Consider the following 19,243-nt stretch of genomic DNA (forward strand, 5'->3'; position numbering starts at 1 on the left):
TAAGCAGTGAAGATTTAATTTTGTTTAAATACCTTCTCTCTTTGGTAGGTTATCATTGAAAGGCCGAGTACAGGGGACATATATTCCATTCACATAGTGATCTCATACACTTCATTAGGAAATTAAACTTTCCTGTTAAGAATTTATCTCTTTCCTATGAATATGCAAATAGCCAGTGCTCTACCATGAGTCCAAAAGAAGATAAATAGCCCAAAGAAAGATAAGTATTATCAGTAGAAGAATGTCCTCTTGCTCAACATAAAAAATACATGGATCCCAAAAATAAAATAATTTAAAGAAAAATGTCCGGAAAGGAGTTGTGTAAATTGCCCCTTTGTCTCCCTTCCTTTTGATGATGCTCACATGTCTGTTCCTCAGAAATAGGCATGGCTTTCTCCAGTATGATTGTGTAGTCATGCTTCCTTTCCTCCCTCTCTTTCAAATAGCAGACTTGTAGAAGGGCTGTATGGCCTTCACCTTGCCAGTAAGCATGGTCAAGTGGGAGCTCCACAACCTTTCCTATTCTCCATAGCAAGTGTCCTTAGGAGTGAGGCGAGGAGCTCACCTGGAGAAATTTGTCTTGTTTTGGGGACCCAGAAGTCTCTCCAGTGGATCTTGCTACAATTTAATCAGAATCAGGGCTTAGCAGAGAGACTGCTGGGCCACATCTCAATACCTAGGGGTTTCTGTGGAGAGAATGTAGTTAATATATACTTAGGAATGTAAGCTCTCTGGAGTATGAAACTGCCTTCATAGCCGTCTGTAACACACCTACCTATAGTATCAGTGCTATACAAATAACTATAATGGCCCAGCTCTTCCCCAATGACTGTGCGGGGACGGAGTGAGTTCCCTCACACTGTACCCCTATTCTTGGCTTTACTTTGCTGGGGATCAGCAACAAGGAAGATCCAAGGATAGGGGTAATTGGAGCAAGGTTGAGAAAGAAAAGAGCTGGAGCAAGAGAAGTGCTGCTGTCCTCCCAGATTTCCATAGAAATCTAATTATGAATCCTTCCTGTGTGATGAGATGTTGTTTAGGGCTTGAACAAGGCTCCACCATCCCTGTCTGTCCTGGGCCACTCTTTGTGTCTTCTTAAGTCCCATAAGTTCTCTCTTGGTGTCATGTTTGATGGAGGGATTCTTTCAGTCAGCACTCTTTGCATGGTCCTCCAGCTGCCCATTGGCATGCCTGCCACGGCAGACACTCTGGCTTCATTCTTAATACATGCAACCGACTATTTCCATCATCTTTTGTGGCTATTTTTAGGGATAAGGAGTTGCTGAACCCTGAATAATCTCAGCATTTGTTATAAACTCATTCAATTTAATATTTACTATTTTCCTGAGGCATTTGCTTTCAAAGGCACTTAGACATCTGTCTGTACCTTTGGTGGCTTTTCAGCTTTCACACCCATATGCTGAGGTGGAAATAAAATTGGAGTTGGAGATTTGCAGCTTGGTCTTTAAATTGTAGATTTTCAATGAACAAATCTTGTTTAAGATGGTGAACGCAACTGCTGCCTCACCAGTTTATGACATTATTTCCTGAATAGACATCCCTGTTGGCTTGTGCATTACTACCAAGGTATGTGAATTGACTCACCTCTTGTATTTCTTTGCCTTCTGAAGTAATGCTTGAGTTGGGAGTTGCCAGGGTTCTTATAACTGATTATTGAGCCTTTTTTGGTGATGCTGGACAGTCTGTCAGTCCAAGAGGACCAGTGCTCTCTGTTTGATTCTCTGTGCTCATACATGCATGAGTGTAGAATCTTCTTCCCCTTTGAAGTGTTGAGATTTCAACAATATCATTGGGATAGGAAGACTAATGCAAAAAGGGGGGTTACATTTTCCCCTAGCACCCTTAAGCTTGAGCTTAGTCCAATTTCTTGTAGTGGGTGTTCCACAGTCTATGGTCCTGTGTTAAGAATTTCCTGCCTCCAGCTTTTGAAAATTCATTCTGGATGTGAAATTACCACATTGCCTCCACCCATATAGTTCTCTTGGATAGAGGAAGAAGGGACTATCAGCCCAGCCACCATCTCTTGAGAGCCTTGAAGATCACTACCAGGGCCACTAACTAGGCTCAGAATTTCATGAGGAGCCAATATAATCCATGAGGCTCTGTTGTGAGGTGTCTTTCCTGCCCGGCAGCCATCCCATCATCTGTTGCATGAATTGTAGCTTCAGTGTGAGCCCTACCATGAGCCCCAGATAGAGAAAGGTGCAATAATGTAGCTATTGCTTTGTACCTTGTGTGCTACAGATATTGGATGGATTACAATTTGTTTCTTTGCAATACAAGACTCTACTATTTCTCTGCATTAATTTTTTTCTGAAATCTGTCAATATTGTTTGCTCTAATTTCTCGGCTACTGTGAAAGGATGTTATCCCTGGAAGAAAGCATACTAGAAGAAAGGGGGAACTATCTAATTCAAAGGACTGATAATGAAATACAGAGCATTGCAAGTTTATGTTGCTTGTTCAGCTTGAGACCACGATGATGTAGAGTCAACTACTGTCTAATGGGGAGCTCCTCAGTAATGTATGTGAAATAAGTTTGTGATTTCAGCCCTGTTGCTAGTTAATACCATGGGTGTATTTCTGAGTTAAAATAATAGAGGAGAGACGGGAGTACAGTCCTGTCCCCTGTCCACAGCTAAAAGCAGAAGTAGAGTTTCCCATCTTCTTCTTCGCCTGGTTAAGCAACACTCACACACCTCCTGCACTGGTGTAGCAAGAGCTCCCCCTTCCCATATCAATCTACATTAACCACTGGCTGCCCCCATCACAAAAACACCCTGACAGTTACTGCTGCGGTGTCACCTGCAGAGAAGTACTAGACTTTTACTGCCACAGCTGGTCACGCCAAGTCAGAAACTTGCACCCAACTGTGTGCGTCGTCCATGTTCTGTGATTAGAGGGAGGACTCTGCTACCCAGTTTTATCAGTTGGTACTGTCAGAATCATTCAATTCAATATTTTAAAGGAGAAAATAACTTAAAAAGTGTGAATATGTAGGTATGAAAGAAAGAATGACAGTCATTCTTTCTTTCATACCTATATAATCGCACTTTTTAAGTTTCAGAGTAACAGCCGTGTTAGTCTGTATTCGCAGAAAGAAAAGGAGTACTTGTGGCACCTTAGAGACTAACGAATTTATTTGAGCATGAGCTTTCGTGAGCTACAGCTCACTTCATCAGATGCATACCGTGGAAACTGCAGCAGACTCTATATATACACAGAGAATATGAAACAATACAGTGGGGTGGGAGGAGGTATTGTTTCATATTCTCTGTGTATATATAGAGTCTGCTGCAGTTTCCACGGTATGCATCTGATGAAGTGAGCTGTAGCTCACGAAAGCTCATGCTCAAATAAATTCGTTAGTCTCTAAGGTGCCACAAGTACTCCTTTTCTTTCCGCACTTTTTAAGTTATTCCTATATGTTCAATCCAGGCTTAGGACACCCACCATGGGGTAATGGTAGCTTCCTCATAGCCACCTCATGTTTTACCAAAATATTGTGGATTCTCTACAGAAATGTATGTTCTGAATTAAAAACATATACAAGTTCTTAAAAAAAATAAGCGTGAAGGACACTGAGAGTTCCCAATGTGAAAAGGCAGGTGTTGACAGTGCTAATGGATATACTTGCCCCATTCACAGGATTTAGCTGTGTTATGTACTTTTTAAAATTTTGCTTTCTTCAAGAGACCCTGCTTCACATTGCTTCCATGCTGCCCATTCTTTATAGGCCTGATCCTGCAAAAGACAAAGCATCTTCTTCAAGGAGCTGAGCTCTCTCATTTGAAGGAAGCTAAGGGTGCTCAACACCTTGTAGCACCAGTCCCTTTGAGAGAACATAGAGCTTTATTCTTACTACATTATTTATTCTCATTCTTACACTAGCCTCCTTTATGGTGCTGTGGCACTTTGAGGCTCTTGTACACTTCTGGAGTGATGGAAAATGAAACTAAGGCCCCTAGAATCTAATTAATGATTCATCCTGCAGTGGGGATTATGACGTGTTATGCTTCAAATATACGTATGCAAAAACATGAACTATGTATTCTCTATCAAGTTTTGGGCAGGGTAGACATGATAGTCCCCACTCACATATACAAATGTTTATTGGAGTATTTTAATAATATTGTGTTGAACAATTTAATCAATACAGTATTGTAATCTTATACCATGGTGGATAGCCAGGCAATAAAATTGCATTGCTAATGCTTCAACATAGTTTAATCAATATTAGAAAGAGATGGAATTGTTACAGTGGGTGCTGAGACAAGTACCCTAGACAGGAAGAGGGTATGTTTTGATAGGGTGGGGTTGTAATCAGCACAGTCAAAGTGGAAGGCAACTCTAGGCTTTGTTGTTGAACTTCTCTTTTCTAGACATCTTTTTGAATGCCGTGGAAGCTCCCTAAAATTGCTGCAATTGCTACGTTAGTGACTAAGATCAAATCTGACAATAGAACAATAAATGACCCCATTTAATATGAAAGAGAGGAGATTCCTCTGTGATGATAGCACTTTTTCAAAGAGAAAAATAATTTTATTTGAGACACAAAAGATACACCCAGATTAGCGTTCTCTCAGATTGCATTGCTGAGCAGCAAACGGCAATATTCCCTTCCCACTCAACCTTGATTTCTCTTAGTCTCTTTCTCCTCCAGAAGGGAAATCAGGTTTGAGTGGATGCAGACATCACTCCGTCAGGAAATGAGAGTCTCACACATCAGGTTATCTCCGTTCCATCAATATCCATTCTGTAACTCACTTATATTATGTTTTTTGTTCAAGGAAACTGCTTCAATTGTTTCGATTTGTCAGGGCCCAGACACTTCCATCACCTTCTCTTAGAACTTCCTAGCGAACTCCTGCTGAGCTACTCTTTAAAACTGCACTCTTTTTTCCCTAGTTGCAGTGATTGCTGACTCATCACCCTTGTGCTTAGCTCAGCTACCCCCTCACTATCAATACTGGCTCACTGCCCCCACAATGAATTCTTAAACAAAGAAGCTTAGGAAGACTAAGAATTCTAGAAACAGTCTTTAGTATTGGTTATTCATGACTCTAATTTGTTGTTTTCTATTGTATCTCACTTTCCTCTCATATAATTTGTATCTGTGAGCATGATAATACGTTCAAATATTTCCACCTGTGAATATTTGGAGAGAGCACTGGAGCCTGATGTTTCTTTATGAAATTAGCTTAAATTAATGTACAGCACATGTCCAATATGCTACCGTCAAAAAGCTGTAGCTTCATTATTCAATTACGAATCTTCACTTTTATATTTCTTCCAGCCTCTCAAGTGCACTATATTTCATTCATGCCTGCATCCTGCACAGTCCATGCTCAACATTTCTAAAACAAAACTAATCTGGAATTTTCTAAGCCTAACAAAAGCATTGGAAAAAGTCCTTTAAGTGCAAACCTGCCTTGCAAAGCAACTGTGTAAATGGCATTGTGGAATTCCATGTTTCATGCATCACAGATTTCCTGCTTAATTTGCTCAGATGACAAGTGAAAATAATTGTTTCTAACTGCCAGGCCCTAGTAAACTCACCCTGACAGTCAGTCTAAATTCTTTTCTTTCTCATGAGTCATAACCAGGAACAAAGATTCTGCAGGCCAAATTATGCTTTCAAATTAAGCCTGTGCAGCCCCAGTGTCTTCAGATTATGCCTTCAGTCAGTTACACCTGTGCAATAACATCGGCCTTCAGTCATGTGGAAGAAGGTAAGAATTCTGCTTGACTTGCAGAGCCCGGATTGATTTTGCATGGCTGGCAGTTCAAAAACTAATCTTTTTTGACGTCAAAAATGAGCTGGAAATCTTTCAGACCCGATAAACATAGAAACCCACAAAGCCCTTTTTGCAGAGTCACTTTCTGGTTTGGAGCCACACAGAGTAAAAAATTTAAAATGACTTCTCATGCTTGGATAATTCACACATGGTGATCTGATTTTTATGAAACCTCCCTGCAGTGTTCACCTTTGTACTCAGATCAAGCATGAGTCATTTGATCCCTAAAAGGTAATTTTTTTCTGAACAAAGTTAGCAAGAAACTAAAAATAAAGGTGTTAATAATAAGCATCATCTGTGGGTTAGTGATGGAGTCACTATCACAACGCAACATACATCTTTGGGTGTGTACATAGGCAGAAAGATATTTAAAAACTAGCATTCACATTCATGTTTACACTTTCAAGCTGTGGAGGTTGTTGTTTTTCTCAGTTCTCCCTAAAGGCATGCTCCTCTGTGCTGCATACATTTTGAAACGTACCACACTCATGTAAGGGCAGAGTTAAAATCCTGTGTACATTGGTTTGTCCTGACAGGGTTGACATTTCCCATGCTTAAAGATTAGCGTAAAAAAATAATATCAGAAGCAACAGAACAAAGTTCACTATGTGTCCTACTGAGGCCATATTTGTTTAACAGTCACGTTATTCATATAATAGGCAGAAATTGTTTATGTAACCTGAGTGGCCTTGCCATGCATACTTCAGAAATCTTGGAAGCAGTTGGGCCAAGGAGAGGCCACGTGCCATCATTCATGCACCTCCCAGCATCTATTCTATGGCTATAGGTCCTGATTCCAAGCCCATTGAAGCCAACGGGAGTCTTCCTATTGACTTTAAGCATCAGAGGAGTAGCCGTGTTAGTCTGGATCTGTGAAAGCAGCGAAGAGTCCTGTGGCACCTTATAGACCAACAGACGTATTGGAGCATAAGCTTTTGTGGGTGAATACCCACTTCGTCGGATGCATGTAGTGAAAATGCATGTAGTATACCTGCCTCTGGAAATTTCCACTACATGCATCCGACAAAGTGGATATTCACCCACGAAATACATCTGTTAGTCTATAAGGTGCCACAGGACACTTTGCCACTATTGATTTTAGTGGGTTATGGGTCAGGCCCACAAACAGGTGCAGGATTCTCCTCCCTCACTTCCTGTCTGACTGTCCAGGAAATACATAGGTTCAAAAAAGTAGGAAGGGAGGAGGGTTACTGTGGAGAATTACAGTTACTAGTCTATACCTTTCTTCACCTTTCTCTTCCATTATATCACTTGCATAAATCCTCCATAATTGGATATAAGCCAGCAGTAGCAATCCATACCAGGAGAAGAGCTGAAGAGTGTATAAACAAAGGGGGTCTGTAAGACAACTTTTCTTAGCCTGGCTTCTAATTTACTGTGGACTTGGCATCAAGAGATCAGTACTGGGTAATGCACTACAGATGGAATGATGAGATGGAATATGATGCTGCCATGCTAGGGAGGCTGTCATCGACCAAGGGGAATGGGATTTAAAGTACACCCTGACCTGAATCCCTGCCTGCAAATAGTGGCTCTGAATATGATGAATAATCTAGTTGGATGCTCTGTGATGAGATAGGACCAAAGCAGAAATGCTTTCCAAATGCAATAAAAAACCTGTCTGACTTCTGGAAAGACCTGGTCCTATCCAAGTAATAACCAAGCAACCATCTTGCATTCAATTTGTGGAGAAAAGATGTCCATTATGTTTTATAAGGGTCTGGAGAAGAAAACGGGCAGAGAGAGGGATTAATCTGGATTAATACCAGCAGTGGCTTTTAAGAGATATCAGCAAGGCCAAAGTACCACCATGCACTACCAAATCGTAGCTTCATCATTCATGTGGGTAACAGGGGCAACTGTAATCCAAAGAGTACTTTTAGGGTTAATCTACACTTGCGAGTGGACGCAGTTACTTGCCTGTGTACTGCAGAGCATGTACCCACATCCACACTACCCTTTTTTAGTATGCGACATTATCACTACCATTCCAGGGGTGGTATTCCAGAGTCCTGTGCAGACAACATTCTGGTAACTGCCTTGCTTCATGTTGCTGGTACTGGCTTGGATGCAAATAGCATTAAGTTGCTGGGCTCTGCAGGGGGGGAAGTGCAAGAAGGTCTTACTGAATTCCTTTCTCCGTGGATGTGAGTAATGGTCATGCATGGTTCATTCACAGGGAAGTGATATGCATAAATAGCTTCAAAGTGAAATTTGCAGGATTATGAGCACTAGTTGAATCTCATCAGTGAAAGTATTATAAGTGCTCCAAGATGTATGCTATAAGATTAGGGTTTAGAGCTTGATTGGAAGTTCAAATGGACAAAAAAAGCTTCCACTTTAAAGCATAAACTTTCTTCCTGTAAAAATGTATGGGACTGCAAGGATTTTGCAGCGAGGTTTTCTGAATTCAAACTGCCAGATGAAAGGAATGAACAAATCTGGGACAGAAGATCAGGAGTGATAGATAAAATAAGCAAAGCAAGAGCCCGGAAATTAGAAAACCAGAATAATTTAGCAGACCACACTGAATTCTGCAACTGTGCTGATATCATCCTAGTAACCCAAAAAATTGACTACTCCTATGGTAATTACCTGTTGGTAATACCTCCGTACCAGAATCAATAGATGACACTGAAAATGTTTGTCTCCCAGCTGGAATTGTGATACTCTCTGTGAGATGCCCTTTGTGAAAAGTGGAAGTAGGCAACCTGAAGGCTGACAGCACCAAACCAGCCTAAAGGAAGCAAAGAAAGAATTAGGGCATTCAAAGTCACGGTGAGAAATTTGATCCTTCTGTAAGAGAGTATGAAGCAGAGACCTACCAAGTTGTTTGGAGTAAGAAAATATTCAAAGTAAAGCCCCTTATCCCTCTGAAGGAAAGGAACAGGTTCTCCTACTCCCATTTCCATTAGGAAGGCACCTCCCTGTCTCAGTACTAATGACCCAGGCTAGCATGGGGAATATATGGGGCCGAAGCATGTACTGGATGGAGTAGCTGTTCCCTGCTATCCCTAGGGCCCAGCAGTCTATGGTAATGAACCACTTGAGGAAAAATTAGATCCCCAAAACAGAAATTGGGGTTGGTTTGGGGCTCTGAGCATCCATTCAAAACTGCCATTTGCTAGACAAGGAAGCAGAAGGTGTTAAAGGTATGCCTGCAATTGAACATACATGCTACGTCTTTTCAGCTCTGTAGGCTGCTGGAATCAGCCATTACATTCCCTCTGCTTGCGGGCTGTTTCCGAGAGCATTGGGCCACAGTAACAACGGCCTTGCCTTTGCATCCTTCTTACCTAATGAAATGTCCTTCCTGCTCATTAAATATGGACCTGTGTGAGGAAATGCAGGATCTTTCCCTGAACTTCCTAGTATGCATGTCTCTACAACATCAACACCAATGCTGTCAAATGAGATGCAGTGGTCTACATGAATATTGTTATATACTTCACTAAAATTAAGCCTTTTTACACTTCACCCTGAAAAGTGAACTGCTTGAATTTTGCTAAAATCTAAGTTGATCTGTAAAATACCCAGAAAGAACAATTTTATAGCTGTTGTTTTAAAACTTAATTAGCATTGTACTTTAGCAGAATTTTCACACCATCACTACTTCCACCCGCTCCCCCCCCAACGTCTTTAGAAATATGAGCTGATTTCCTTGCTTGAGTCATATCAAAAGTACTGTAAACCAACAAATGGAAAGAAAATAAGGTTTAAAATGCAATGGTTCTTTCAAACTTCTTTATGGCGCCATTATTGGTCTTCATCCTAGAAAAGAATCCAAAAAGTCTGCAGCTTATAGTTCTCTGCAGCTTATTGTTCTCAGAACCTTGAGATATAATCGTCTCGGTTTTTTAAATACAGCCTCCCTTACATTTCCAATACATTTTTCTTCCTTTGAAATCTTATAAAGTCATTTTTGCATTTAAAAAAAAAAGCATTTCCTGGGAGGAAAACCTTACATGACTGACACTCAGTCTCTGAAAGATTGTCAAAAAACACCAGGGCATGTTACTCCAGAGTTTTAGTGATGCCTGGCCATGTTTTAGTAGGTTTTTTTTACAGTAGTGTCTAGAGATCCTAACTGCGATTGGAGCTGCATTGTGCACATATAGTAAGAGATGATATTTGCCCTGATGAATGTATAGTTTAAACAGGAAAGGAAAAGATAGTGTTGTTATTCCCATTTTAGAGATGAGGAACTGTGAGACTTTCCAAGGTCACTCAGGACACCTGGAATTGAACATATATCTCCTGAGTCCCACTCCAATGTCAAACACAAGGCAATATTTCCTCTCTTTGTAGTTTGCTGTACAAAAGTCAAGGCTTCTTAGGAGTACAAGTCCTACTCATTTCATTTATCTCCTGAGACCTTATCCTGTGGGGCCGATCTAAATGAGGACTGAGTTAATTTTGTAATCATAAAGGAGTTGCTATCTCTTATGTGAGTTTCTTTGGATACAGGTGTCATTTCTACTTCCATACATTTTTCAGTGCTTCTTGCCTTTGAAGACAATTAAGTGGATTTTAGGACCATCCTTTTTGTTATTAATACTATAAATTCTATTCTTTTTTTTACTCTCCAATAGCTTTGGCTCTTAGACCACTTCTCAGCATCCAGGCACCTTTCTTGTTTGTTGTAGATGAAAGAAACAGGTTGACTGGAAGAAGAAGAATCAAGAACCTTTGGTTCTTCCTCTTTATAGTTGTATGGGAGTTCTGTTCACATTACTATTCAAAAACCACTGTTGAATTAAAAATTTAAGATGCCTCAACCCCTGAGTGAAATGAGGGGGATTGTGAAATTACTGCCTGGTTGGGTCTAATCTTTTTGGCATGCTCATAAAAATGGATAACTCTCCCAGATAGCTTTCAAAATCATTACATACTAAAATAAAAGCCCTTGAATCGATTGATTTGGATTTCCACCATTTGTCCTTTATATATCCAAGCTGTGCTGCAGTGCTCTAAATATGGTTGTGTCTCCCACAAGCAAAAAAGAGCAGAATAATTTGATACTTAATACAGGCTCCTGCATTCAAAGATAAATTGTTCATTAAAAAGAGAAGATGCTGGTTACTCAGATATTCAAGCTAGCTAAACACTGAAAGATCAATTAAGGCTACTAGAGTCATAGATTCTTCCTTGGGAAGGAAAACGTCCTGCTCCATTCCTTTGGGATTAGAGTAGGACCACCTTTGGAGGTCTTGATGCGGGTATCATACTATTTGCCTTTTCGGGGCTGGAAATGAATTTTTCCCTCACTGCCAGATTGACCTTCTCAGCAGCTCAGGAACCTCGTGGGTAGATTTATATTTTAAATTCATTTTGTTGCAACTTGGCATGTGCCCGGTAGAGGTAATCATTGGCATGTGCCTGGTAGAGGGACTCATTCAGCAGGGTTTCTGGTTCCCTGATAGACCAGAACTGAAAATGGATTAGAGATTAAATGGATCAAAGAAGGTAGAGAATGAGGTTGTGGCTCTTAATTTCTAGTACAGTGAAGAGACAACTTCTTTTCCCAAACCCCTTAACCCCTAGATGAGGGAAAGGCAATGGGATCCCAGCAACAATGCAGGGACCAAGTTCACAGAGTTGGGGGTGAGGAGAATGTCAGCCCTCCAGCAGGTGGAACAGATTACAAAGCAAGGATGACCTGCACTGGATGAATTATTTCCAGATGTGTTACTTAAAGTTGCAACCTACTTAAACTACATTCCTGGTGCCTTGTCTGTCTTCCGATATTGTCTGGGCAATATTACCAGGATCCACAGGAAAAAGTTTCACTGGGAATCCTTGCTACACACCTTCAGTAAAGGGGTAGCATACACTGTCTTTAGGGGACAGTTCCCTGGTGCTTGCTGATATGCAGGTGCTTAGGCCCATTTTCAAGACCCTGAGTACACCCAGAAACAGCCTTTGAGATTTCAGAGTGACTGGTAATGATACTGCCCCAGACTCTTGCACTCAAGAAGTGCTGGAGGCAGCATTATGGCTGCTTCCTGCACATGGGCATTGGGGTTGGAGAAGGGACTTTGCATTCACTCATCTCCATCTCCCAACCAACCTATGCTGGAGCAGCCATCGTTTGTTCAAAGTGCTTCTAAGACATTATTGGCCCATGTTGCCATCTCTTAAAAAAAGAATGTTATGTAGTTATGCTGGTGGGAAGTGGGATTGTTCCTTTTTGTGTTTAGGTCTGCTGGTTCACTTTTTGTTCTAAGGATTCCAGGCATACGTTTCTGGGTATCGCTGCTTGGTGTTCCATTGATGACAGCCACTGGTGGGAATGAAAATTTGCCACTGTTTAGTAGAGTCCTACTGAACTTACGTTTCTAGGATATATCCCAACATTGCTTTTTGAGGGGGAATATAATAGATTTTATAATCAGGATTCTCCAGTAGCTGTTAGGGGATATTATGCAGATGGAGATAATGTCTCTTGGATGATATGTGACACCAAGGTTTTTACCTCTGGGGTTCTTTAGAGATCCCATGTACTACTCAAAAGAGTTAGAGATATTAACCCCTATGTTCTGCTCAAACTCCAGTGTGTGTAATTTCTAGAGTTTGTAGCAAAACTTTTTTCATCTGTTTTCAGGTTTTGGGGCCAACATGATAGTTAACATTTTAATCATGAGTTCTTGCTCAAAAAGAGCCACGTTCATGTTTGTCAGGAAATTATTAGCATCTATCTTTCTTTCAATACAGATACAAATTTGGGCCAAATCCTGCAGTTCATACTCAGTCAAAACTTCCATAGCGATTATTAGTTACTTTGACTAAATATAAAGAATAGGCTTTGTCCCCATATGCATTATGTATGTGCCATATAATTTGTTACATGAAGAGTAATAAGCTTTGATTTTTGTGGTTGTTTTTGTTTTGGTTTTTTGGGGGGTAGGTAATACTCTGTGTTACCTGTGGAGTTTTTCTCTGAAAGCTTCCAACTTTGACAAAAAATAGCTTTGGGGAGCAAATCTGTACTCCATAGAACATGTCTCAGTTTTTACAAAAAGACTGACAGGAAGGCAAATTAAAGTTTTATGGTATGAATTTATAATATGTGAGCCAGCTGCTACGGGAACACAATCATTTATATATTTTCTGTCATTTTGTTTACGGTGCATTTCTCTATATATTCTTTATTTTAAATAAGATTTTATATTATGGTAATACTTCCTTCCAGGCAGTTTACCACTGTCAGGGGGAAGAAATCCTACACAACACTTTCTAAAAGGTCTGATGCCCTTCAATTGGTATTTTTTAAAGGAACACTGAAATTAAATGCTTTGGCTAAGATTTTTTATCTAAGAGAAAGAGGAAAGGCTAATTTGGCATCTCAGAACAAATGACATTGCAGATGATGTACCATTAACAATAGCTGCTGGAAGGATAGTCATAACCCAGATACTGTAGTTGTTGGCTTGTAACTATGGAATAAGAGAGTTTGGATGTAAGCGACCTGAAAAAAAAAATTGAGGCCCTTGCTAAACGAGTGACATCAGGGTTTTAGTTTAATGATATCGAACTCTGGAGCTTGCAGTCATGTTGTATAGTAATGTTATCAGATGAATACATATTCAGGACAGTTTAAGACTTTTCTTTTGCAATACTGTCTCCAGTTCACTTAGTGGACAAAATACAGGAGTATATTTTATAGAAATTAGAATTAGAATGTCAGGATTTTTGAAAACATCCTATGTGCTTTAACACATAAACAGTCTAAAGCACAGACATCCAGGATTTAACATGCATATTACTTTAGTTCATCATAATTTTAACACCTCAAGTATGCTTATATGGGCATGATGTAATACTTGGTCTGCCTGCAAATCCATCTGTTTATCTGGCCAAGCTTTTTACTATAATATTACCACCCAGTGTAATAATACTGTCATTGTGGCTTTACTGGGATGGGATTTTATGAGCTCACATAGTTTTGGAGCAGCTAAATTTAAGAATTAATGGTAATAAATTAATATTCTGATCACTGGCTACCCCTTGTAATCATAGGTGCTGGAACTAGGAGTGTTGGGAGTGCTGCTGCACCCCCTGTCTTGAAGTGGTTTCCATCACACAGGGTTTACAGTTTGGTTCGATGGCTCTCAGCCCCCCCACTGTACAAGTTGTTCCAGCACATTTGCTTTTAATTGTTTCTCAAGAGATATGGAATGGTCACATGGCTTTCATGATATGCCTTTATCCTGTCATTTATTTTGAAGTAGCAGAATAAAATAGAGTGCTTTTGCAGCATGCAGTAATTTTATATGGACCAGATTTACAGTATCTTTTTATTGCCTGATTATATTTTCAGGTGTATATCGTGGGCCTAATTCTGCACTCACTGAAGTCAGTGGGAATTTTGCCATTGGCTCTATGGAAGTAACTTCAATGCTAATTGTTTTAAACAAGCACTGAGAGCGATTGTGTACCAATTCAGCAATGTGATTCAGTTTGATTTTAGGTCAGAGGCAGTCCTACAATGTAACCTCAAAAGCCAACCTCTCTTTCACTGTCTAGGTTTTTCGGTCCACACACATCACTATGACAGCTGAAGGCTTCCATGTTTCTCAAAAGAAATTTTCTCAATGCAGCATGGCAAACTTATTTTAAAAGAAAGTATATCCTTGCATGCATAATTTTAAAGCTTGATTCTTATCTCATTTACCTACCTGTAAAACAAGAATATCTCCACTGAAGTCAGTAGAGTTACACTCACGGAAAACCAGTGTGAGATCAGAATTGGTCCTAGGGAATATTCAGAAAAAGTAAAGCTGCAAGACTGGACTTATTAATATTAAAGTAATTCCTCTAAGGTCTCTTAAATCTCACAGATATTTGCAGGTATTTTTTTAAAACTTCTCGGTGGTTAGTATATTTTGATAATCCTTTGGTTTTTCATTGCTTTGCATAACTCGATTTTTAAAAAGTAATGGATAATTATATAAACATTTTCTAAAACATAAAATAGGCTGTATTGCTGAGTTGATACAACAAAGTACTTGAGTACCTGCATAATATTAATTCTTGCAGAGCCTTCATGCTTAAGTATTGTTGAACTGGTGCCTTAGCTAGAAACTCTGGGAGAGGCACTTGTCTTATTATTAGAAGTATGCTAGATAGATTAATAATAACACTAATATTACAAAATTCTAAATCCATCTCAAGCTAAGTTCTTGTGTTGCTGACATCTGTTGTTTTGGCAGGGTGTTTTGATTTCAATCTGATTAAACCATATTTTAAAAAGTAATAAAGATCTATACGGTTTATATTCTACAGTATTGGTGTGGTTTTGGTGCAGGGGCATTATACATACTGCATTTAGTAGTCTGAATTCCACTGTCTCTAGAATTCCATACTGAAATAAAGCAGTGAAATGAAGGATTATAATTTACTTCCAAGGGAGAATCAAATTTACTTATATGAGCCAAAATGTCAAATTTAATTAAAGGCTACAATGACAGAGCAGAGCATGTGCTGGATGAGTTCAGAGTACTTTTCAGATAACAAATGACTGACATGCATAAAAACAATAACCAAAATAACTGCTAAGGTTACATTGCTTAAACCTGACTAAAAAATGTCAGGCCATATATGCCAAAAGATTCCCATGATATTACATTCTGTAAGATTTAAATGAAAAATCAAATAAAGCAAGAAGCTTTAATCTACCCCCTGGAGTTCAGATTTATAGTCAAGATTTGTCTGCATGAGGGGAAAGAACATAAAAATGGCAATTAGGTTTGTTTGTTTGTATTTGCACATTCACTCTGTTCAGTGTAGTGAAATTGCAATGTTCAGTAACCATGTAACCTATTCACTGGAGTGGCTTTGCAATGTTCTGTGGCCAAAGTAAAGATGTAAGAAAACTTGCTCCATTCTATATTTAAATATTTGTCATCAAAACTGTCTGTGTTAGTGTATTTCAGAACAGGGTTCAACCTGTTCTGCATAATCCAAGTCTCTGTGTCAAATGTGCTATAAAGATGGAGGTGTGATGTTCGGGGTAAAGGTCAAGTTGATAGAATATGACAACCCTCTGAAGGAGAAATGATTGTCCCTAAGTATTCAGCATGAGCTTTTCTTTGCTCCCTGCAGGGCATCTGCACCACGACCACCGCATTTTTACACTTCTTCTTCTTAGCTTCGTTCTGTTGGGTTTTGACAGAAGCGTGGCAGTCGTACATGGCTGTTACTGGAAAAATTAGGACACGACTCATAAGGAAACGCTTTTTGTGCCTTGGATGGGGTAAGCCCATAAAAATCATATAGCCAGAATCATTAGAATTGAATGTTATGCATTTACACAATTGGGGGTGTTGGTATTTGTTTCAATAATCCTGACAGGTGGTCAATAGCATAGTTACTAAACAGAAAACCAGTACAAGGAGATTTCCCTTTTTATTGGAAGCACCAATATAATTTCATGCTCTTGATTTGGCTCAAGATACAGTTGATGAATATTCCAATGTTATGGTAATTTATGATGCTGTAACATATATGCTTTAGTGTCATTTTAGTAGCTTTTCTGCAAAATAGTGTAAGACAGACAAAAGCCTCTCACTGAAAATCCACTGAATCTCTGTGTTATTTGTTCACTTTAAGCTATTTCAAATAGACTGGTAACTTAGCAACACGAAAGTGATGCATACTGGGCTAAAAATCTAGTTCTTCCCTTGTGCTTGGGGAAGAAACAAACGCTGCAACAGAGCTGTGCTTTGTTAAATGATTCATTCCATATCAAATTGATCATTTTAGATGAAAGTACTTCTCTCTCATCATTTCATGCCCAATAGAACAGTGGTATTTAGCTGAGCCTTAATGACAATTGCTGTTTTTTTCCAGGTTTACCAGCATTAGTAGTGGCAATATCAATAGGCTTTACCAAGACGAAAGGATATGGAACATCTCACTAGTAAGTCAGTCTGCAGTGATAAATCATGTTTTTGATTAACAAGGCTGCCATGCCCATTAGAGATTATACAACACAGTATAAGGGCCTATTGTGTGTCCCTTCATGTGCAGGACACTGCTGGAAGCCAAATGCCCCACACAAAGAGTGAAAAGAAAATCAGAGTCCAGTGTTAAACTCAGTCCTGTGAAACGCTGAGTACACTCAACTCCGAGTGAGCGCTGAGGACACCAGCATATCTCAGGAGGCGCTCAGTCCTTTGCAGGATCAAGGCCATTGTTAGTAGCACTGTACTTGTCCTGCTGAGATTATTCACATGGGACTGGTTACTTCAGCTGCATATTTGTTTCCTGCTTCCTGCTTAGATGCTTGGTACTTTTTAAATGGGAGATTACTTAAATATTGATGGAAATAACCGATCGCTAATAAGGAGTAACCTTAAATGCAATGATATATAGGTGCTTGTATGCCTGACAGCTCCTCTCCAAACAACCACATGAACAAAACCAGCTTTCCAAATACTTGTGGAACTAAAAAACACGAAAGGACATGCATATGGACCAAGGGAATCAGGACCTGGATTTCAAAACATGTTTACAAAAGCATGTTCCTGTTGTTTGACCAATCTGGCATCAGATCTGATGTGGGGTACAGTCCTCCACTCTTCAGGTCTTTGGAAGCTGCCACAATTGGCCTTGTCTGCAGACAAGGGAGGGAGGTGATTTCCACTCAACACAGGGCATCAGGAGCTGAGGAGCTGTCCCACTCTAGAACTCAACAATGATAGGTAGTGCCTCCTCAGCTTTAGCCCTGTGTAGCTAAAGCAATCCAGTAGGAATTCTGTCCTATCCCTCCTAGATTATGGTTGCTAAAATAACCTTGTGGGTTCTTTAGCTACCCTGTGTTAAGGAATCTAGTAGCACTGTTTGCCACTCCACAGTTACAAAGGTGCTGGCAGCAGGAACAAGACTTGTTGCCAGCTACTCCTAGATTGTATGGTGCCATTTCCAGAAGACCTTTTCCAAACTGAAAGAGCAGTGAATGGAAACAGGGACATTGGTCCTGGTCCCCACATGAAGATATCTACTGGTAAGAGGGAGGTCCTAGAACCAGTCAAGGGGAAAACTGATTTGGAGGGGGGATTAAGAAACACCTCTGAGAGGGGAGCTGAGGAAATAGCATCAGACCAGATCCATGGAACAATTGTGTACCTGGGCTGATGGGAGTGGCGTGGTTAGAACTTGAATTCACCTTGATTTCAGGTGAACTTAGATTTCTTCCTGAATTTTTCACACAGCCCTAGTTATCAGCAACTTGTGTTATTTCTACTGCACATATGAAAAATATTTAATGCAAAACTCCATTATTCCAATGATGTTATTGTTGATATTTCAAAAGCAAGGTGTTTCCAAATTATGGTTAGCCTAGCATCTTGATCCACTTGCATATGTACAGCATGTTGAATTAATGTGCAGTTCACATAACTTTATGCATTAATTTTAACCCTTAAACAGCCACAGTTAAGATTGTAAAGGGGTTTCCATTATGGAAGAGTTGTTCAGCACAGGGAGCAGGCCCTGCTTGGAAGGTGTGCCAGATTAGCTGAGAGGTTCCTGGGACAGAGGAACAGTGAGCAATGGAGCACTTAATTTTTAGGAACCTTGCCAGCCAGTGGAATCCACAGCCCCAAGTTAGATGCATAGGCTCCTTCTACAATGCAGAGGGAGAGATAGGCACCTAAGACTGGGATCCACAAAAGCCAGCATATAGAGCAGGGAGCCACCTACATTTTCTAATAGGAAATGGTGAGGAGAGGAGTGGGTCCTAAGCTCCCCCTCTCAAAGGCACCTATCTCCACTGGGATTCTCAGCTATGAACTCTCTCCTGGAGTAAGGTACTTAACCAATTTCTTGTAAAAATAATAATAATAAATTATGCCAGAAAAAATTGTGGTATTTAATTATTCATACACAGTGTAACAGTGTTAACAGGACACATTGGGGGAGACCTGCCCCAGAATATCCATCACCCAGCAGTTAGGGTCCTCTCCTAGGAGGGGGGGAAACCCAAGTTAAATCCCTCTCCCCATCAGGCAGCATGGGGAATTGAACTTTGGTCTTCCATATCCCATGTGAGTGCTCTAACCACTGGGCTAAAAGTTGGGGTGGGGGGTACTACCACGTTCTCCTTCAGCTGTTTTATATGGCTTTATGTGGGCAGAGAGCATGCTTCCCAGACTGGGCCCCACAAGCGAGACAGATAGGGGAACAACTAGTTTGAGGATTTGTGATTTAGGAGCATAGACCAAAGTGGCTGCACACATGCTCACTGCCAGAAATGTAGGTGCCATCAGGACTTTAACAGTGGAAATTTTGGTGCCTACAGGTTAAGCAGCTACAGGGCACTTAAATGTTGGACTTAGGCTGCTAAAGTGGCAGTTAGACACTTAAATCCTCTTGTCGATCTAGCCCTGGTAGTCAGTCTG

The 19,243-nt window shown here is 40.1% G+C and overlaps 1 protein-coding gene across 1 annotated transcript in view; it reads left to right on the forward strand.

The window, feature by feature from the left end:
- Positions 1 to 19,243, forward strand: part of ADGRB3 (adhesion G protein-coupled receptor B3) — a 616,281-nt gene that overhangs the window by 546,434 nt on the left and 50,604 nt on the right. Inside the window, exons 19-20 of the mRNA XM_077811605.1 lie at positions 15,945 to 16,095; positions 16,692 to 16,761. Of these exons, the coding sequence (XP_077667731.1) occupies positions 15,945 to 16,095; positions 16,692 to 16,761 (221 nt within the window). The remainder of the gene's footprint in view (positions 1 to 15,944; positions 16,096 to 16,691; positions 16,762 to 19,243) is intronic.

This window comes from Eretmochelys imbricata, chromosome 3 (assembly GCF_965152235.1).
Source record: "Eretmochelys imbricata isolate rEreImb1 chromosome 3, rEreImb1.hap1, whole genome shotgun sequence".
Classification (NCBI taxonomy): Eukaryota; Metazoa; Chordata; order Testudines; family Cheloniidae; genus Eretmochelys; species Eretmochelys imbricata.